At 39.4% G+C, this 23146-nt stretch overlaps 1 protein-coding gene across 1 annotated transcript in view; it reads left to right on the top strand.

Moving 5' to 3' along the window:
* DOCK2 (dedicator of cytokinesis 2) overlaps positions 1 to 23146 on the top strand; it is a 489427-nt gene that overhangs the window by 400102 nt on the left and 66179 nt on the right. Inside the window, exons 31-33 of the mRNA XM_026660847.2 lie at positions 4193 to 4293; positions 4386 to 4444; positions 10453 to 10601. Of these exons, the coding sequence (XP_026516632.1) occupies positions 4193 to 4293; positions 4386 to 4444; positions 10453 to 10601 (309 nt within the window). The remainder of the gene's footprint in view (positions 1 to 4192; positions 4294 to 4385; positions 4445 to 10452; positions 10602 to 23146) is intronic.

Below are 23146 nucleotides of genomic sequence, written 5' to 3'. Positions count from 1 at the left end.
GTGCCAAAGACTCAAGCCCTCTAAGTCAGGATTGAGGCCTTTTGGGAAGGCAGCATGGGGAAGCTATCACTGCTATTATCCATCCTCTACCTGTTCAGTGAAAATATAGTGGACATGAGTTTCAAGAGTGCAACCTGGAACTTCTTATGAGCACTGTGTTCACACACAATTAATTAAAGCTTTCTGCAATTTGTGCTTTCCTGCTTTTCAGTTCAAAATCAGAATCCCATTAGATCATTTTGTCCCTTTCACGTGTCACTTCTAACGTGTTGCATTGTCTGTAGGTTTGAACTTTTAGCTCGTATTTATTAAGCTCTATTTCTATGCTTATACCTCTGTTAGTAACTTGCATTTTTCTAGTGCAACATGTACAAGAGGTGGTGAAATTTTTAAATTATTTCTGTGAATATTGATTCAACTCATTACATTAAGTTATTGGGAGCATGTTTGTATGTTTGTGCACCCCTTTTGCATTTGGTTTCCATCAGGAGTCTCACAATTGATCGGCATGTTCTTGGTATGAATATTTGTCCCAGTAATCTCCAAGTTAGATGTTCAGTCTTTGCATAAACTGAATTTTAAATTTGCACTCACTGACATTGACAATGAAAGTTCTTGCATGCTCATCCAATCAGAAAATGGAGATACTATATAATATATCTTACCAGGAACAGCTAAGCAATGCTGCTTGAACATCAATATTTGTGATAAATCTATAGAGTAAAAAAAATTTAAAAAGGACATTTAAAAAATATCCTGGCATTCATAATATTACTTATGGCTAAAATCAAAGAATAAAATATTCATTGTAAATTATTCAGCTGTAATGGGTATAAAGACAAATATATGTGAACATGGGCAAAATTATTAGGAGGTAAAATGTATTGTGAATTAAACCAAAAGAACCCCCCTAAAATCTATCATAATCATAGAATGATTATTTAATGTGATCCTTTTCAGTTTTCTGTGACATCTAGACCTCTTTTGTTGTTATGGCTCATGATCAATGTTCCCTCTAATTTTTGACAGGCCGTGTCCACAAAAAATTTCTTCTGTGCAGAAGCAGAGTTCAAATTTGTGCGCCATGAGGCAAATGCGCTGATGTAGTATTTCATTTTTTGTGCGTGCGGTGTTTCGCCATGTGCGCGGGGTTTAGGATCTGTGTGCGCACGCACATGCACACAGCTTAGAGGGAACAGTGCTCATGATCACATGAAACATTTTATTTAAAAGATATGACCCATTTCTCTACAAAATGTGTTCAAGAGCCCAATACACATTTGAAATTTGTTACATATTGCAACTGATTCAGGTGCCACTGTCCTCTGCTCAATCCATAATGCACGAAGGAGCAAAGACAACTAAAAATATACCAATGAAATGGTATAGTAAATAGAACATCTATAATTATTTCTGTTCTAAACTTTGATGTTCAGAGTTAATGTTTATTTTTGATTACATTAGTTAGAAACTTGGTAATCAAGTTTTCAATCCAAATGCTATTTTTCATGCAGTAAAAAGCTAACTAGCCCCTTTTTTATGCAATTTAAAATACACTGGACATTTGCCATCATATTTAACCTTTCTTTCACTTAAAAATGAAAATCGTAAATCAATCAACATAAATCAATTTGCCATTCCCAATGTAATGTCAAAAAGAATCAGGCTGTTGGTCAGTGAGTCTAAGCAAGTAGACTAATTATGTAGCTACAAGGGAAAATAATGTGTGAACGGTGCATGAAGGTATTAGAGAATGTGTGAGACATTCATCAGTTTCAAAGGTTTGAGGAAAAAGAGGAGCACCTTAACACCTTGCTGCAGTGCTTTCTTTTGCTGGCTAGCCTGATAGAATCAGAGAAGTCAAAACCAGCCAGATTTCCTACTCCTAATGAGATTGTTGGAAGCCTGTTGTGGGATCCTCCAGTTTCCAACTTGGCAATTGATATATATTCAAGTGTGGGTATAAATTCTGTCAATGCCTCTGTGCTCTTTATAAATATGCTACGAGAACTTGCTCTCCATTAAGTCCATTTAGTTTTTTTACCCATGCAGTTGTATTTCCAGATTAGGGAAGTTCTGAGGAAGCACGGACTATGGTTTAGAACACAGCACTGGAAGTCATGCAGTGTGGGTTCTCTTTTTTACCAGTGGGGTGTTTGACTTCTCCTTGCCTGCATTTCCCCATCTATAATATGGAGACAATGCTGTACCTTGCACAGTGTTGTGGGGCTTAATTCCGTGATTAAGAGTTTGAAGGTCCTTGACTAGCATATAGTCTAGAAATGCAAAATACTGTGTTTTCTACTCCACAGTGAATCACTTCAGGGGAGGATGGGATTGCATTTTACAAATAGAGAAATTGAGGGAGAGACATTAGGAACTTATTCTAGTGTCAGTGTCAGTCCTGGAATTAGAGATCATGCATCTCCAGGCCTATTGGTGGGCAGGGATTTGTATGAGAAATTCCCACTTTCACCAATGCAATTTACCTGTTTACGGTGTGTTTCACATTCATCTATAGATACAGAACCCCAAAGTCTTCAAAAGCAATACAGTGTTTCAAATTAGTCTGTCAGATATTTTTAATAAGGCAAAAACTCGAGTTTTTGAACGTGAATAATATTTATCTTGGGGGGAAATGTCTTCAAGTATTCTCCATTGCTATATACTGTCAAAAATTAGATTGGGGTGTGATTTAAATACTGGTAACAGACAAGATGCTGTCCTGTGTTGTCTTAATATCCAAATGTTGGTTCCAATAAGATTCTGATTTGTCAGGATCAGTTTAGGCCATCATTGAATTGTATAATATGATCAAGGCTAAATAAAACCCTGGTGTAATTCGACTGAATTCTGTGGAGTTACACCAAGGATGAATATGATCTATGGATTGTAGATACTTAAAACAGGAACAAAACCATTACCGTAGAGTCCTTCCATAAGGTTTTTGAATAAGCGAAATCTGGAAAGGAAAATTGTAGAGAAGCAGTGGGGCACTAAGGGAGGAATATATTGATCTTAATGCAGCAGCTTTTTGACACTGTGGAAAGAATTTGAAGATTTTGTTTACTACGGGAAATGTTCCTATTTTACTCATATATATTTTGTTGGATGTTGGTATCTGTTCTGGATAATTTTAGGTTGTGCACAAAGAGCTCTTCAGATCTCAAAGGGTGAAACCCACTTACGCTTTTAATGCAGGGCTTACACGATATGTAGGGTTTTGTTCAGGCCCACTGCACTGGGGTGAGTTTCTCTCTATCTAACTAGTTGGGAATAGTTTGTAACAGTCACATGCATTTTGTTTAATACTTTTAAATAAGTGCTGAATGCATTTACTGTCTCCTTTAAGCTATAGCATATAACAATAATCATCTTAGCCATTTAGATATAATTAAACATCTTTTTAAAAAAAGAAACCAATTGGAAGCATTTCTTACTATTTACAAGCCTTTTAAATTAGCATTTGCTTTAGCTGCTCCTGGGATGGCCAGCCATTCTCCCAATGGGAAAACTCTCCTATCGCTGCAATATATAATCCTTTATCATCAAAGCATGTGGGAGAATTTCCCAGTATTTCATTTTGGTTATCAGGAGAACAAAGCAATCTGCTGTCAGCAATAAGGAAGGATTGCACACTTAAAAAATAGAGGTTATTCTCCTCTTAGTGCATGTGCATGACTCATCATTAATGGGAGGTACACAGGACCATATTTTGCCTTTGCTTCATGTGCAGAATTCCCTTCAGAATAAATGGGAGTTTTGCACAAAAACTTCAGTGGAATATGGCACAAAGAGGCAAGGCCCTTGTTAAGGAGACACTCAAATATGGCATAAATGCATTGGATGCCTCTGGATTTGGTGAGTAGTGGGATGTACTGTATTTTACCCAGCCCTGCTATGGTTTTTGGTTTATTGTTATTACCTAATGATCCCCACATGAATCTCCATTAGCACTATTTATTCAAATTCTATTATTAAGAGCAAATGCAGACCAGTGGTTATAAAAATCCATCTCTCTTGCCTTTATGCTAATTGTGTAGTAGTAATGACACACAACTTTGCATAGTAGTAAAATATCATGTTGTTTGCATCATTTTCCTTCATCAATCATTCAGGTTTACACATGTTTTTAATATTACTTCTCATGTTAGTTCAAAACCATTATAACTACCTAATATTCAATTTACAGCTGTGGAACAACTATTTTCATCTGGCAGTGGCTTTTATTACCCAGGATTCTCTGCAACTAGAACATTTCTCCCATGCAAAGTACAATAAGATCCTGAATAAGTAAGTATAATATCAATATCTTAGGTGGTATTTTCTTTACTTTCATAATAAAACATCAATAAAGCCAGTGGTTTTTCCTTTTTCTCTTCTAGATATGGAGATATGAGACGTTTAATTGGCTTTGCTATCCGTGACATGTGGTACAAACTTGGTGAGTAACTATACAGTCTCAAGCACATCTGTACCCATAGTGCCCCCACTTCTCTTTGGAAAGAGTCTGTGACATGATTCAGGAATTTTAAATAGATCTGATTTTCAACACTGTCAGATGTTCTTCCTTTGGCAGCCCAAGCAGATGCTGCCACCAGCAAAATCACTTCATCTGAATGGTGTCTGTTATACATCTGAAAACTCACAAGCTGTTCTCTTAAAATTTAAGAAAGGATTCTCAGAAGATTTCAGCAATATTGTCTAAATCCACACCAGAATTAGTTACATTTTCCCTGCTGTAGTTTTGTATTCAAACTAGATGTAGGATTTCAGATAGTCTGAAGGTTAGGGGCTGTTTGGAACCACGTTAGTTGTGGGCCCATCACTATTATTACACCCTGCATACAGCCACGTAAGAGAGCAGTGGCAGAACTAACATTGTGAGTCCCAAACTGAAATGATGATGATAATAATCTTATCCTCCTTAAATTATTCTCACCCTGCTTTTAGGGATGTGAGTGGAAGACTATATATGCGATCAATACCTGTGACTATATGGTGATAATGAGACCTGAAAAAGTCTGGAATTTAGTTCTGCTAATCACCCAAAAGACTAGATCTTTTGGTCTTGCTATCTGAATCTGTAAAGGTCAAACCCTCTGTCCTCTTACAAACTCCATCATAGATTTTAATGTCAGAAGGGATCATTAGATCATCTAGTCTGGCCTCCTGCATAACATGTTTCAGCCAGTTAACCCTGTATTGAGCCCAGTCATCTGCATTTCACTAAAGCATATCTTCCAAAAAGGCATCTTGGTTTGAAGACATCAAGCGATGGAGAATCCATTACTTCTCTTGATAGTTTGTTCCAATGGTTAATCACGCTCATTGTTAAAAATGTGTGCCTTATTTCAAATTTGATTTTACTTCCAGCCATGGATTTTTCTTATGCCTTTCTCCACTAGATTAGAGAGACTTTAAATACCCCATATTTTCTCCCCTTATACTTGTACACTATAATCAAATCACCTCGTTATCTTCTTTTTGATAAGTTAAACAGACTAAGTTCGTCAAGTCTCTCACTGTAAGGCTTTTTTCCAGTCCTTGAAACACATTTTGGTCTACTCCTGCCTCGTTCCAAAATCCAGGATTGTCTTCAGGGGAGGGATAAACAACCTCTCTCATCTAGACCTAGGAAGCAGGGAGCCATTCCCTGTTAACTGCTGAAGTGATCTGACACTTGCCAAAGAGAGCCCCCACCCTCCACTACAGGGCAAATACAACAGGATAATGGTGAGCTTAAAAAGGCAGTCACTTCACCAAGGAAAACCAACAAACATGGCTTCTGCTGATTCACCTGAGTATCTGGGGCTAGGCTGAATAAACTAGGGGCCCGGAAGGAATGCAATGAGTCTTATATAATTTGTCCAACCACATCTTGAAACTTTTAGCCAGAAATGTACAATTAAAAAGGTATCTTGAAATTTTCACAGCTATCCAAGGGAGGAGAAGTTCCATGGACTCAAAAATAAGCAAATTTTGTAGGTTTATTTCATGGAAAATATTTCGTGTAGCTCTATAAGAGATGGGTGTGTTTAAAATATAAATATTATATTTATCCTCCACTGGTTAGATTTCTGAACCTGGGTATATGTTTAAGCTTTGTAATAGCTAGTTTAAATTTAGTCATGTGTCTGGTGTGTGTTACCTCCACTTTAATTATGCTACTGCCTTAATCCCAGGTTATTTCCGTTCTGAACATATGTTTATTTTGCTGAAATGAAATGCATTTTTTCCATTGGCACTTACAGTCATAATTCAGTGGCATTGTATTATAGTGAAACTCTAATAGAGGAAAATGCTAGTTGAACAGATGTGGTTTGGTTTTATCAACATTAAAAAAATAAAAAGTTAGCAGATCTGTCTAGGGATTTGTGAACAAAGTTCAATTAGTAGAGAAATCTTACTCATGGGTCAATGTCCCCTAAAATATTAAATCACTGGCTAAGTTTTTCTTCTTCCTATTCTCATCCTCCTTATCTCTGTCATCTGTGGGGCCTGTTCTAGGCTTTCTCCAGTGAGTTGCTGTGGATTGGCTAGCTCTCTGTAGTATTGAAGATACATGGTAAATCCCATTCTTCCCAAAGATGCCAACTCCCAAACAGGCCCTCTCTTGCATTTGGAGCATTCAGTCCCCTTTCCAAGGCCTATCATAATGAAATGTGCTTACACTTCATTTCTATGTACACCAGTCATAGAGACTAAGGCCAAGGTATTAAAAGGCATCTAGTGGATTTGGACGCTGATTTCCCATTAAAATTAATATGATTTGGATGGCCAAATACATCAGGCAGCTTTGAAAATCTCAGCCTAAGGGCCCAGTCTTGCTTCTGTTGAAGTTATCCTATTGTCCTATCCAATTGTTCTAATTACTTGAATGTGAGCAGACCCTAAATATTTTGTATTGTATGGATAGCTACCTTTTTCATACTCCTCTAAATGATTACATGAGAGAGAAAAGCATTGTGATGTAGATCCCAATCTCGAATCATGTTCTTTAGTTTCCCAAATGGTATGCCTTGCTTTTCTGTGTACTAACCAGTGAAAATTGAATGCAGGGGCCCATATTAAGGAAACAGAGAGGAAAATATGTCTGGTTACTTTAAAATCATGTTGACCTCTGAAAAGAGAGCAAAAAGCTACAGTATGAAAGATGTCAGCTCACATTAAATTTGTTCATCTTAGAGGTAGAGCTCAGAAATGACAAATGTCCTTTTTGGTTACTGAACATGTTGCTCCAACCTATCAAACAATCATAGCTTCAGTTACAGCCCCAGGGGTCACTTTCTTTTATGTAAGGGGAGATCTAAAAGTCTAAATGGATTGGGGAGGAACATAATTTGTTCTAAACAAAAAATCAACAAGTCATGAGTAGAAAATACAGGGGTATCGTTAAAGGCTGCTGCATAATTAGCTTTCCTGCCATTTTGTTGGTCTAAGGGTATTCTAGGCAAATTTAATTATCTACAAATGAGCCATTTTCAGCTGTTTGCTCTACAGTAAGCAATGACAGACTTCTGTTGAGTATCAAACATGAGTACTGCCTATCCCATCACTTTTTTGTTCTTTAACATGTAGGATTACTGTGGAAAATGCAGGGTGTCTGTTTCCTTCCCACATGTAGTATCACATTGTATTGATAGGTACAAGATTCTGTAATGTATTCACCTTTCTACCCAAGACTTCATTGTGACAAGGATTCCTTACATCAAAACATTGTTGTAGTGTGTCCTTTTTCCTGAATTTTTGCACCAATACATCTTATTTGAGGGGAATGAAATTTCCCCCTTACAGTATGTCCAGATCTTCTTAGGTTTGTATTTCCATCACCGAAGTTAGGATAGACACCAGAAGGGAGAGAGTATGTAGAGGCAGGAGCTATCTGAGCCTCAGAAGGCAACAACTGAAGCAGACAGTTGCTGAGGCTGTTATAACACCCTATACTATGAAATCAATTATACTTTTCAAATATGTACTGAAAGGGGCTGTGTTAGTTGCATAAAGACATGGAAAATATTCTTTTCTGCTAAAAGGCTTGTTTGAAGAGCAATGAGATTTCTTTGATATCTATATTTAACTGTGCAGTTGCCCAACTGACCCAGATGTCAGTGCTTGCCTGTGCATTTTGAATGTTTGCACTCGTCCTAGTGATCAGATACTCTGTGGTAATGTTTATTTAAACCCTGCAAATTCTTAATTTGAGACTAGAGCATTTCTTTGCTTTTGGACAGAGATTTTAATACAACAAATATTATTCAGGCAAGTCTGGTTAAGTCTTACTATTTTAGCATATTGATTGTTTAGATTTCAAAGCAATCATTAAAAAAAAAACGAATCTGCCCAATTAAGAGCAAAAGAAAAAGAAAGCCTTTAAAACCACTGTCGTCATTCTCATTCTTTGGAGTCTGGTAGCAGTAGGTGTGCCTTTTAAGTTGATCTCTTTTCCCAAATCAACCCTTGCTTTGTGAACCAAAAACATCTCTGCTATTATTTTTCTTAAATCCAGTAACATTGCAGAACATCTCTAGAGTCATTCCATTCACTCTGTATTACACTGCCTGTATGAGGGTCATTCTCTGCTTCTACTGCCCCTCCCCAAATCTAACAATCTGTGCCATAGCAACAGCCAGAAAAAAGGGCATCTTAGAAAATTCAGACCACAAAACCATTATCTGTGTCATAACCATCATTTGATATTAATTCTCCTTGGATTTATTTGATCTAATTTCCAAACTGCTACTGTCTATTTAAAGAAAAAAACCTTCATAACAAAAGTAAATACCGTAAATAAAACACAGACCAAATTGTTTATTTAGACTGTGCTGCCTGGAGTAGGGAACAAAACGGTAACATAGGCTGGTGGATTGAATTTGAGACTACAGGGAAGGAACATTTTAATCCTGGCTCTGACACTAACTACCCCGTGTCCTTTGGCAAGTTCCTTAACGTCTTTGTGTCTCAGTTTCCCATCTTTAAAATAAAGAAACATAGCAGACCTACTGCAAAAAGGTGAGAGACTTAAGGGACTTGCTTCTGCAAATGTTAATGACCAAATGTAGTGCTTACTATCATCAACATTCCAATTTATTGCAACGGGACTATTCATGATGGTAACCCATACAGCTGATAGAACCTTATGTGTTTTCAGGATCAGTCTTTTAAAGACTTTGAAATGATAAAACCCTCTAAGTGGTAAGTATTTCTCCAGTGAAGGGGTGGCCATTGTTAAGTAACAGTAAAATTTATTTTCTGTAGTTTCCAGTAGTTGTTTTTATAAAGTATATTTCTTTGTCAGGTATATGCAAGCTATACCTCGGAGTCAGGGGGTCAGAATCTCTGTAGCCTGTTGCAACTAATCAGAGATCTGCATCCCCTTTGGAGAGGTTCTACTTGTGCGCATCTTTATTGGTCTATGGAAGGGGAAGCCCTTCTCCTAGATTCTCTCCTTCTCCTAGAGTGGTTCCTGAAAGAGACTTCTGCACCACATTTCATCACACCAGTATGAAACTGATGGGAGAGGAAAATCAGACTAGTGTGGTATTGATGCCCAGATGCTACAACGATGGGCACCTTATATAATTTTTTTAATAAATAAAATAAGACACAGGAATTGTAAAGTTGGTCACATTTGTTGATGGCAATTTTTCTCCTTGCCTGGAAGCACCAGATATTACACGCTCCCAGAGGCAGGACACTGGATTTCATGGACCAGTGTGGTCAGATTCATATAGAAAATCCTCTTTCTATGAAACGATCAGCTTTTGGAGAATATTTAGTACCTGGTTTCTTTTTAGATACGACAATTGCTACAACAGTTCTATCACGTGTCATAATTGCAGATGTCTCCTAAAGCACAATCTGGGGGTTCTTTGACAACTCATGTAACTGCTGTGCTACATGATTATTTCATGTGGCTTTTCAGTGGTTGTGCACATGATCTATAATACCTACCAGGATACAATTTCCCTTCTGGATTTTTAATGGTCGACATTATTCATTAAGGAATAAAGGCTGATTTCCCCCCTCCCTTTATAACTTAGATAAGAGAACATGTCATATAGCTATTGTAATACTCTCTCCAATTGATTGGTTTGGGGGGAGGGATGTCTTAGAGCCTGATTACTTTTCACTGCAAGCATTTACTGTAGGGTATTCAGTAAGATGTGAAAAGCTGAAAAATTGAAAGGATGCCAAAGTGTGAATTCATTCAGCTGGCATAAATGCTCATTTCAAGCAGCAAATGACCCAGTACCTTGAAATGAGAATATATCCCTCAACATGCCTTCTGCTTCTGAAAAAGAATTGAGAAAGATGTGTAACTAACTGTGAGACCATTACTGAAACAGATAGTTATAACAGTATTTTAATGGCTAAAAATCTTAGATTGTTTCTTACCAAAATGGTAGTTTTCTTCTCTTTTCCAATACTCCTTTCACCATTCTGTTTTAGGCCAGAATAAAATCTGCTTTATTCCGGGGATGGTTGGACCGATCTTGGAAATGACTCTGATTCCAGAAGTTGAGCTACGAAAAGCCACGATCCCAATCTTCTTTGATATGATGCTGTGTGAATATCATAAGACAGGAGAATTCAAAAAGGTAATAGAAAGATGCATAGGATTTGTTTTAATAGCTACATTATTCTTAAAGACTCTGAATAGAGCTGGGCATCTGCTTCAAAAAGGTATTAAGCATTTGTTAACATTTAATTGTGAACTGTATGCAGTGAGTTTTCTGTTTGCAGAAAGTGAAAAACCCAGGAAATTTTGTGTGACTATGTTGGGGTGCAAGTGCAAAAAAGTGACTTAATGTAGCCCTCTTTCCGCTTGTAAACAAACGAGTCATTCAAACATGAAACGGGCACACTATCACGAGATGTTAGAGACCGATGATCATACAGCAGAAGTAATAAGTGTTGAATGCAGAATACCTGAAGTAATAGTTATAGTGAATAGTTTGCAAGACATGAAATATTATTAGAGTTGGTCATAAAACCCAAACTTTTCCCACAGAAAATTTCACAGGAAAAATCCCATTTCAAAACTTTTGAACCAAAATGTAAGGTTTTCAATGAGAATTTTGTAAATGAAAAAAAATGTTCATTTAATCTTAAAATATTATTCAATTTTGTTTTTCAGAAACTGATTTTTTTTATTTGTTCTTTTATTCCCCCTTTCTCTCCCTTTTAAAATCCCTTCCCCCTTTCTTCCACTGGAAAAAGCAGTGGGGGAGTGGAGAGGTAAAAAAAGGTTAAAAAGTGCAAAAGTGATTAAACACCCGCTTTTCACAGATCTTTGCTGTTTTATAACTGGAAAAACTTTGAAAACAAAGTTTGTGAAAGTCAGATTTTATTAAGGAAAATGCTTTCCATCCCCCTAAAATTTTCCATCTGGAACACAGAAAATTTTTGTCTACATAAATTTTGATAAAAACAGGAAAATAGTAAAAAAAATTTGACCAGCTCTAATGTTCATGGAATATTTGTAAAATAAATTCAAATAACAAACAAGTGTGGTCCAGTGGTAGGGTCCTGCACTAAGACTCAGGAGACCTGGATTCTAGTGCCAACTCTGTCACTGACCTACTGTGTCCCCTTCGGCAAGTTGCTTTACCTCTTTGTCCTTTTGTTTCCCTTCCTGTGTATCAGATAGTAAGCTCTTTGGGGTAGGATTGTCTTAAACTGTGTTTGTACAGCGCCTAGCACAATGACACCTCTAGGTACTGCTGCATGCAAATCATAAATGATAACAATCAGCCTGCATATTGATAAATGACAAACAATACATTAAATTAGTACAAAAATCGGTTACATTTCACTATCTACAATGTTAGTTGACAAAAATTGAGTACATTACTGGTGTGTGCACATGTATATCTGTGCTTTAGTTTATATGGGACAAGATTTTTCTATTAGCTGAACACGGAACAAAGTGGCAGATGAAATTTCCAGTTTGTTTAGTAGTTTAGCACAAGTCTTTTGGTTTAAGGCCAAGATTATAAACCACTTTGCTTCTGTGCATCTGTTCTTTCCATGTCCTAATAGTCCTATATTTGCCTTCTTAAAAATGTTTTCCTATTCTTGGCTTATACTTCATCTCTTGGGATAGATGCATAGACCTACATACACCAAAAAACCCTGGAAACACATCAGTCAAACTGACTGATTTTCAAGGATAAAAGCTTAAGCACCTAGAAGATGCCAGACACCCACATGACCCTTACATTATGCAGATATAAATATGTTTCAGGTGATATTTTTCTTCAGTGTAGAGGAACAAAGATGTTCACTTTAGTACACTTTAAGAATAATTGCCTAATAGTTTTCATTGGATAGTCACTCGTGCTGCATTATTATTTTATGATGTTTGTTATACTTCATTGGACTCCATAGTGTTGCTTCTGAAATTAAAATCATTTTTATGAGTTGAAAAGCATGTCTCCTCTTTGCCTGCAATTGCATTGGCATGATTAAGATAAACTTTTTTAAATTCACAGTTGAAGTTTGGACTTGGAGAAAAATACACATTGGAAAGGAATTGGGTTGTAGTAATTTAGTAATTTTCACCTCATGGATTAGTAAAGTTAAAGAAGAGACACTAATGGAAAATAAAGCATATTTATACATAATATGCAAGCATTGAAGCTCTAGTATTTGTTAATGAATAGTTTTAAAGTGGACAGTGATATTGTTTGTGAAATAAGATATTTTCTTTAAAAAGATGAAGTGTAAAATTTTCAAAAATGAGTTGGGCACTTAGGAGCCTTCCAATGAAACTTTAGTCTTCTGTGTGCCTAAGTCGCTTTTGAAAATGGGATGTAGTCTTCTAAGGGTATGTCTACACTATGGGATTAATCCGAATTTAGATAATTCGAATTTGGGAAACAGGTTGTATAAATTCGATTGTGCGCGGCCACACTAAGCACATTAATTCGGTTTTTAACCACATTAATTCGGTGGTGTGCGGCCACACTACCCCATTAATTTAACCACATTAATTCGGTGGTGTGCGGCCACACTAACCCTAATTCGAATTAACAAAATCGATTTTGGCGCTACTCCGCTCGTCGAGGTGGAGTACAGAAATCGATTTTAAGTGCCCTTTAATTCGAATTAACTGGCTCTGTAGTGTGGACGGGTGAAGGGTTAATTCGGATTAACGCAGCTAAATCCGAATTAAAGTCGTAGTGTAGACCAGGCCTTGATGTCCCAGGGGATTTTGAAATTTCCCCCCCCCAATTCAGTTAAGGATATGAGGATTAGCTACATTTATCAAATACTATTGTACTTCAGCCATTCTTAGAAAATATCTTTATAATTATTTGGTGCTGTAACTTTCAGGAAACAAACAGCGGGTAGGGAGGAGAAACACCACCACAGCACCCAATTACCACCATAGGGGTGCCTATTGATGTATTGTAGTTCTAAGTGCACAACATACAAATATATTTCTTTTGGGAACTATTGCCTCTAGTATACACGTGTAACTCCCCTTGACACATAATAGAAATTATACACAGGCATGGAGGTGATTTGAACTGTAACAAAAAAAGTATAGTGATCAAGAGTATCTGTAAACCATTCTTGCTGGAATGTACCAACAAGACCTCCTAATGAAAAGAACATGATCAGAGTGGTAAGCCACTAATATTTGCTATAACTGAGCTGATAAAACATCAACCAAAAAGAGAGATGCAATAAACTTGCTTCTGAAAAGCTTTTTTTCTAAGAACAGTAAGTAGTGTACCTCTTTGCACAGTAAATGAAAACATTATTAAAATAAACATGGATTTAAGTGAATCTTTACAAAGATTTAACTTTGGCTTATGAAAGATTAATTCATATGTAATAGTATTTCCATTCAAGTAAGCCATGTCTATTCATGTTTCCATATCTTCATTTAAATCCTTCACTTATTGCAGCCATCTGTGGACATATTCTAAAACTACTTTTCTTTCCTGACAGTTATTGAAAGAGAAAAAATAACAGTGCTGACTAACGAGGACACAATAATAACTCTCACTAATGAAGTGTACTTGCAGGACTAGAGGGTGGATATTTACTCATATTCAGGCTATAGAAGTCATGTATCTTTCCTAGCTAATAGCTGTAGAAGGTCACTAAGTAAATGAATGGAAGTGGTTTCAGCAAGCTCCCATGGTCAGGACTCATAGTTCTTGAAATCTTAATAGGCCCAAGGATTTAAAGGAAATAGAACTGCCTCATTATCAATAGTAAGGAGCATTTCAATTTACAACCCATCCAAAAGTTGCATGACACTTCAAACTCAAATCCACCTAACCAAAGCACAGACTGCAGACTGTGCGGTTGGTATTAAAGTCTGCTCAAGTCTTTGAGGCTTTTTATTTCACTAGAAAAATACAGCAAGCAGTTTTAAAGCCATATTGGATCCTGTTACAAGCAGGCATCACTCCACTGAAGTCGGTGGAGATACATCTTGATGTACTAGGGCTGAATTTGGCACTTAAACTTTAGGAATCAAAGGCTTCTCCTATGAATGTTTGCCAGCATCTTTTATTTATTTTAGTTCAAGCAACCAACTGCTTTTGACAAGCTGCCAGTGCATGCAGTTAGTGTTGTTACAGGGGAAAGAAAAGGACTTATGAGGGCTGAAGAAATCATTTTTAGTACTTTCTTCTTCCCAATTCTTGGTTTTCTTTCTGGATCAAGCAACTGTGGAATTATCACCTCCTCTTTAGAAATGAAATCCATTTCTTACCAACTGCTCAATACGTATTAGGGAGGATTTTATTGGTTGATGATTTGTCTTAGATAGTGGCTGACCATATGCTGCCCTCACACTTCTGCATATTACTATGGCAAACATTCAAACGGGGAAATCTTGATAGTCTACAGGTCACAGCTCTAACGAGTGGCTCAGAATGCTACCCACCCACCTCAAGAGGTGGGAAACTTGATGGGGCTGGCAGTGATTGGGACAGATGCAGCTGAAAGAAAGAGGAGAACACGCTAAGGGAATGAAGGGCTGCCCCTCCCCTGCTGAGTTTTTAGCCACTCATTGGCTAGCTTGAGGAGGAAAGAAACTGGTCCATCACGCTCCCCTTTTGTTAATTTAAACCTTAGTCCAAACCATATGGAGCCGCTTTTTGCTCCATTCCAGCAGCCCCACCCTCCCCAACCTGTACTGGTAACTTTGGAGCTGTGTTTTGTGGAGGCTGTGAGTCTGACCAATCACCTGTTTTGGGTTAACTAGGAATTATTTCTTCCCATAGAGGCTAAATTAACAGAGGCCTGGGCATTTTTTTTTTTTTTTTTTTTGCCTTCCCTGCAGCATCCTGGAGGCATTGTTAAGTTAAATAGGAATAGGATTTAATTATTAACAATAGTAAACAGGTTAGTTTGTCACAGTTTGCTGCCAGTCTCCAGTGCAGTTAAAAGAAACAATCCCCAGAAGAAAAAGACCCAGAATTTTACTGAGGGAACTTGTGTTCCTGGGATAGGGGCAGACCATGTGGCCTTCACAGGCTAAGGTGCCCTCTTTTAGTACCTCCGTCCCTCTTGTGGGAGGGTGGGTGGTTTGACTCAGATGAGCGAGTGGAATCCGCGGGGTAGGCTGAGGAGAGTCTATCCTGAGTTATATGGTAGAAACCCTGTAACCCCCTTCCACTGGAATCACTTACTCTTCTGGTAGGTGAGAGTATGATTGCCAGGGTGGGTAGCCCCCTTCCCCGTGTTAAGTTCAGTAAAGTTGTGGCCTGCCGCTTCAAACCCAGAGATGGATTTCTCCTCATTCAATGCCATTTTCACATCAAACGCAACCCCCATCTGTTTAACCTTGTCTCATGTTCTGTGCATCTCTTGCACACACAGCAATCCTGTACTTTGGTGATCCTCCAATTTGCCTGTGCCTGAAACGATGGAACTTTGCTACTTCCCACTTTTCAATATCTCTGCCATATACAATGCAGAAGGCAGTTCTTTTGATCAGAATGAATCATTTAAAATTGCCTTATGCTCTGACATTAGGTTAGTATTTATTACTCCACTGACCCAGTTTGGAGCTGCTGGTACTCTGATTACAATAAACAGTGATGGAAACAGGAGCACCAAACTGGATGGCGGTTCTTTCATTAGGTGCTAAACTACTACTGGGGCGCACAGCACTCTGTTCATCACCCCTAACCTGCCAAAACTGTTTATGGCCTCTTCAGTGAGAGATGCTCCCATTTCATTTGGGATTCATGCACAAGAAATTAAAAAAGAAAGCAGAGGTAAGGATCCTCCTTTTCCTCCTGTCCAAAACAGGAAATAGATTTTCAGTCCATTTTGTCCAACATTGACCTAATTCTTAAAGTTGCTGAGAGCCTTAGCTCATAAGAATGCTTTATATGTGAGCCCCTTATGAAATTTTCCTTATAGCTCTGTCACATGTATTTCCATCAGTTTGGAAGCCTTTCACAATCCTCTAAGTATGTCACAGTGTTAAAAATAACAACAACAAAATACTTACTGCAAAGTTGAGTTAGAATGATGGATTGTTATAATGAAGTCTTATGTTCATTTCTGCAGTACTTGCTAATATGCTGATGTTACTGTTTTCCATAAATGTAGATGCTGCACATGCTGGCAAAGTGGCATTCAGAAAAGATTTCAGAGTAGCAGCCGTGTTGGTCTGTATCCGCAAAAAGAACAGGAGTACTTGTGGCACCTTAGAGACTAACAAATTTATTTGAGCATAAGCTTTTGTGGGCTAAAACCCACTTCATCGGATGCATGCAGTGGAAAATACAATAGGAAGATATATACACACACACACACAGATCATGAAACAATGGGTGTTACCATACACACTATAACGAGAGTAATCAGTTAAGGTGAGCTATTACCAGCAGGAGAGAAGGAAAAAAAAAACTTTTTGTAGTGGTAATCAAAACGGCCCATTTCCAGCAGTTGACAAGAAGGTGTGAGGATCCGTAGGGGGGAAAAATAAACATGGGGAAATAGTTTTACTTTGTGTAATGACCCATAAGTCGCAATATTACAACAAAAAAAAACTTCAAAAACAGACTCCAACGAGAGACTGCTGAATTGGAATTAATTTGCAAATTGGACACCATTAAATTAGGCTTGAATAAAGACTGGGAATGGATGGGTCATTACACAAAGTAAAACTATTTCCCCATGTTTATTTCCCCCCCCCCCCCCACGGTTCCCCACCCCTTCTTGTCCACTGCTGGAAATGGGCCATTTTGATTACCACTACAAAACGTTTTTTTTTTTTCTTTCCTGCTGGTAATAGCTCATCTTAACTGATCACTCTTGTTGTAGTGTGTATGGTAACACCCATTGTTTCATGTTCTCTGTGTATATATATATCTTCCTACTGTATTTTCCACTGCATGCATCCGATGAAGTGGGTTTTAGCCTACAAAAGCTTATGCTCAAATAAATGTGTTAGTCTCTAAGGTGCCACAAGTACTCCTATTCAGAAAAGAGTCCTTGAGGGCTGTTAACCCTGCAGACATATCCTATATTAACTCATTGAGCACCTAGTCAAAAATAAGAAAACACCTTCCCTTTTCCCCCTCCTTGCTCTGCTCTTTTATATATAGTTTGAACAGTTCTAATTTCTCATTCCCTCATCTTTACAGCTCCATAATATTTTCTAACACCATGGCATATTAGATGATTCTGAAGTGCTTCCCAAAATGATCAATACTGTATTGAGCTGATGGAAATGTTAGTCATTTTTTCTCCTTAATGAGTGCATATTTATCAACATTCATTCATTCATCACTTCTTAAACTCAAACCCGAAGTAGAAAACTTGAATCACAGAAATTCCTTTTTATATGCCTAGGAAAGTGATGTAGTAGCCCACACCTATTGTTCTAGATCAGTGGTTCTCAAACTTCATTATACCGCGACCCCCTTCTGACAACAAAAATTACTACACGACACCAGGAGGGACAGGGGCCTGTCGCCAGAACCCTGCCATCCAGGGCTGAAGCTTCAGCCCCAGGCTGGGGGGCTTGGGCTTTGGCCCCAGGCCCCAGCAAGTCTAAGCCAGCCCTGGCTTAGTCACAACCACAGTTAGTCTAGTTCAAAATAATTCTTCCAGTACGCCTTAGAAGTCACGTATGGGTATTGAGTGAGCTCTGCTCAGGAAAGGAAATCTGAGAAACTCAACAGTGAATAGCTCAACCCTAAAAGCCAGTTCAACATTTGTCTGTTAAATTAAAGCTGTGAATCTCAATACCACATAGATTTTTCTCCCACAGCTTTGAAGGACACATCTCAGTATGTTATGTGGGGACTTCCTACAAATTACATAGCTTATAAGTGTGTTCCTCTTCTGAGGAACACCTAATTGGAACTATTGTACTAATTGCAGTATTTTGGCTATAAGTGGCAAAGCAGTTTGATTGGCATAATTATCATTTCATACTCTGAAATAATTCTGTTGGTCTTTGCTATCAGTTGGCCCTATTTAGTCGAGTCCCAAGAGAGAAGCAACGGCTGTCTAGTTTTCAGGAGGAGCATAATGAATGTGTGAACCTTAATGTTAATTAAATGGCAGACTGATGTCAGAAACTTCTGACTGAAGAATTTTTAACCTGACACACTGAAAGACAAAATGTACAATGAAGTGTCTCCATACAGGATGTGGATTTGCCTGGAACTGAAGGAATTGTCAAATATATATATATATATAAAATCTCTCTCCAAAGTAGCAACATGGGATTCCAGATCCTTGCCAGTGCTGTAATGGCTGAATCTGTGGCAGACCTTAGGCTAGCTCCTTCACCCAAGACTGGAAGTGTTAGAGAGGATTACACTTAGTCCCTGGAGAGTGGGGATACATTGTGTTCCAATCTACTAACCACCTCAGATCAACATGGTATGGATTGTCTCTAGACTGAGCAGCCTCAAGCTTTCGTTGGCTGAAGGGAGAGCCTAGACCCAGATTCAGCAAAGCACTTAGCACATGCTTAACTCTGAAGTGAGTAGGACTATTCATGTGCTTAAATTGTTTGCTGCATTGGGTCCAGTGTGTATAAAGCAGCACTATATACTTGGAGCATATCATATACATATCTATACAGAACACCACATATTTATTTCTGTTGTGTTTGTCTCAGCTGTCTAATATTTGTTATTTTAGACATTAACACCTAATAAAACACCCATAATGAACTTGATGGCTCACCAAGCTAAATGCTTTTTAATACAATGAATAACTAATATGTGGAACTCATTGCCACAAGGTATTATTGAGGCAAAAATGTTGATCTGGGTAATGAGAACATCCACAGTTAAATTAGATAGGATTAAAAAAATTACCATAAACCTCTAATCTTCTGACAAAGCAAAGAGACTACTCACACAATAATACCACCCTATAGTGTTTTTTATTTTCTGATTAGATGTTATAATTACTTGGATGAGAAATAACAAAGAAAACCAAGGAGCTGCAAGATGAATTTGAGATTCAACAGGTGACACTTCCCCTCCAAAGTCTGTATGGATATGGAGGCATAGTGAAAGGAGAGACAGAAACAAGTTTTGGCTGATATATAAAACTGAGGCCCTCAGTACTTATCTTTAGAGAGGCCCCATTATGTGTTGCACACAAGTATATCTGGGGCCTGCATTATCTGGCTGAATGTAGCAGTAGTATTAAAATGTATAATATGTTCTTTTGTCTTAATTCTTCCCTATAGTTTCAAATGGATACCATATTTTCTATATACTCTGGGGAAAACAAATAGTGCTCTGTTTGTGTGTATCACAGAAAGACTGCTACTTTTATACACCTAAGAGATCTTTGTACATGTTGAGTGAGGTGATCCTTGTACAGAGCAGGTACCTTTTAAACTGTTGCCTTTTTACCATTCTAAGGAAAGGACATGCTAGGAATACCATAAACACCTTGCGTAATGGTAAAAGAAAATGTCAGCCCATTAAACATTCAGACAATAATGGGACTTTTGGGTCCTTTGAGATAAAAGGAGTCATATTCATGTATTTAATATTTCCAAATACTCCATTTCCAGAACTTAATGCAATCTACATAATGTACTGCATTGTCCTTGCCAAACTAATTATTAATTATAAACTCTTAAGACAAGAATTTAAACATGGTAGGTTGACTTAACGGTTCCAAAATGACAAAGCAATTTCCTTTATACAATGCACTGTAAGAACTTTTAAATGACAAATGCTACAGCAAACTAGCGCTTTGCAAAAGTCATTTGAACTCTTTATAACTAAGGGCCTAATCCTGCAAAGTACTGAGCTCAGATATCATGGAAGAAAATACTTCCATTTCCTTAATGGGCAATTGCCAAAGATATTCCTGACCTTGAAATATTCCAGAGAATTAGAGAAGAGCAAATAGCAGTTAGGTGGTGTTCAGTTTTGGGATCACTGGGCTGGATGAATGTTTCCAGCCCTAGAGTTTTATGTATAGCATGCATTATATTTCACCAGTAACTGCTTAGGTTACTTAATTCAATCTTTTGGCTGATTCCTTTCTAAGGCCTGGTCTACACTAGGCTTTTATGTCGACTTTAGCGCCGTTATATCGAATTAACCCTGCACCCGTCCACACCAGGAAGCCATTTAGTTCGACATAAAGCTCTCTTTAAATCGATTTCTGTAATCCTCCCCAACGAGAGGAGTAGCGCTAAATTCGACATGGCCATATCGAATTAGGCTAGGTGTGGATGCAAATCGACGGTAATAGCTCCGGGAGCTATCCCACAGTGCACCACACTGTTGACGCTCTGGACAGCAGTCCGAGCTTGGATGCTCTGACCAGCCACACAGGAAAAGCCCCGGGAAAATTTGAATTCCTTTTCCTGTCTGGGCAGTTTGAATCTCAGTTCCTGTTTGGACATCGAGGTGAGCTCAGCAGCAGTGGCAACGATGCAGAGCTCTCCAGCAGAGATGGCCGTGCAATCTAATAGAAAGAGGGCCCCAGCATGGACTGATCGGGAAGTCTTGGATCTCATCGCAGTGTGGGGCGATGAGTCCGTGCTTTCAGAGCTACGCTCCAAAAGAAGGAATGCTAAGATCTACGAGAAGATCTCCAAAGCCATGGCAGAGAGAGGCTACAGCCGGGATGCAACGCAGTGCCGCGTGAAAATCAAGGAGCTGAGACAAGGCTACCAGAAGACCAAAGAGGCAAACGGACGCTCCGGATCCCAGCCCCACACATCCCGTTTCTACGAGGCACTGCATTCCATCCTTGCTGCGGCCGCCACCACTACCCCACCACTGACCGTGGACTCTGAGGATGGGATATTGTCCACGGCCGGTTCCTCGGACATGTTAGCAGACGGGGAAGATGAGGAAGGAGATGAGGAGGACGAGGCAGTCGACAGCGCTTACCAAGCTGATTTCCCCGACAGCCAGGAGCTCTTCATCACCCTTACAGAGATCCCCTACCAACCCTCCCCAGCATGTAACCTGGACACAGATTCAGGCGAAGGATCAAGCGGTAAGTGCTTTAAACATATTAACCTTTATTTTTTACAAAACTTGAATATTAATACTAAGAACAATCTGTGAATCATGATTTCTTCCCCCTGGGCGCTTAAGTAATCAGTAACAACTATTTAAAAAAAAATCAAACAGTGTCCGGTTGTGCATGATTGTGCTGCCCAAGCTGCTCCACTCTTTAGTGCCTGCTACTGCAGCTATATTAGAATCCTGTCTATATGTCCGGGGATAGAGCAGTAGTCCTCCACGGACATCTCCACAAAGCTCTGCTGCAGGTAATGGGATAGCCTGTTCATCAGGTTCCTGGGGAGAGCGGCTTTACTTGGTCCTCCCAAGTAGGAGACGTTCCCGCGCCAGGAGACAAGCAGGTACTCCGGTATCATTGCCTTGCATAGCATGGCGGCATAGGGCCCCGGTCTCTGCAGGCTTTCTCGAAGCATCCGTTGGATCTCGGTGTCCGGGATCCTCATGAGAGTTATGTCGCTCATGATGACCTGCTTTGAATTAGGTAGGGGACTGTTAGTATTGGGACTGCTTGCAACAAGTTCCTTTACAGAACTGTGACCGCTGGTTTACAGCCACGCGGTGGGGGCGGGAGAGGGGCAGCATACAGGGATCTTTCCCTGGCTCATCCGCGAGGGGGTGGGACAGGGCCAGAGTTCCTGCTTGGCCGATTGCTGGCAGCACAGACTGGCAGTGCTTTCAATGTGAAAGGAGGCCAGTGGTACTCCTACAGTTTTAAGCAGCCACAAGTCTACGGCTTACCATGTTTGCCTGCTACAGAGAGTACCGTGTCCTGCCCCGCTTCCCAGATCGGCAGTGCAAAAGCCCAGGCACTGAAGGCGAGGTTCGAAAATTCGACCTTGTCCTGAGTGCGCATGTGATAGGTGTGGTTCATGGTCTTGTTCACAGAGAAAAACTATGTTCTTGATTCACAACCACATTTTTCTTTCGGAGGAATTCACTGCCTTTTCCTCATTCCCACAGCCACATCTGCAACTGTCTCCCAACCCAGCTTGGCATCACACTCCCAGAGGCTAGCGCACATTAGGCGGAGAAAGAAGAAGACGCGAGAGGACATGTTCTCAGAACTAATGGGCTGCTCCTGAGCCCAGGCAGCACAGCAGAACCAGTGGAGGGAGAATTTGTCACAAATGCACCGGACACACATGGAACGTGAGGAGAGGTGGCGGGCAGGAAGACCAGCAGGCGACTCAAACGCTGCTTGGACTTCTGAGGGAGCAAACGGACACGCTCCGGCGCCTTGTTGATGTTCTGCAGGAACGGAGGCAGGAGGACAGAGCCCCGCTGCAGTCTATCAGGAACCGCAGTCCCCCGCCACCAAGTCCCATACCCCCCCTCTCCCAAAGTCCAAAGAAGGAGGGGTGGCAGAGTCCGTGAAAACTCTCACTCCACCCCTGCAGACTGCTCAAGCACCAGAAGGCTGTCATTCCCCAAAATTTGAAAAGTCCTTTCCTGCCCGCCTCACCCAAGCCCCCGTCCGACTTTCACCCCCCAGTTTCCTGTCTGGTTGTTAAGAAAAAATATGTTTCTGTTCATTACTGTTTCAGTCAGGTTCTTTTGAGGGAGAGTCTGTCTGGAGGGGGGGAAGGGGCTTGGTAATTGGACAGGACAGTGACCTTTAGCAGGGTACAGAG

Source organism: Terrapene carolina, unplaced genomic scaffold (assembly GCF_002925995.2).
Source record: "Terrapene carolina triunguis isolate 2854851 unplaced genomic scaffold, T_m_triunguis-2.0 Scaffold838, whole genome shotgun sequence".
Classification (NCBI taxonomy): domain Eukaryota; kingdom Metazoa; phylum Chordata; order Testudines; family Emydidae; genus Terrapene; species Terrapene triunguis.
The sequence above is the reverse complement of the archived record's forward strand: the minus strand, read 5'-3'. Positions and strand labels throughout refer to the sequence as shown.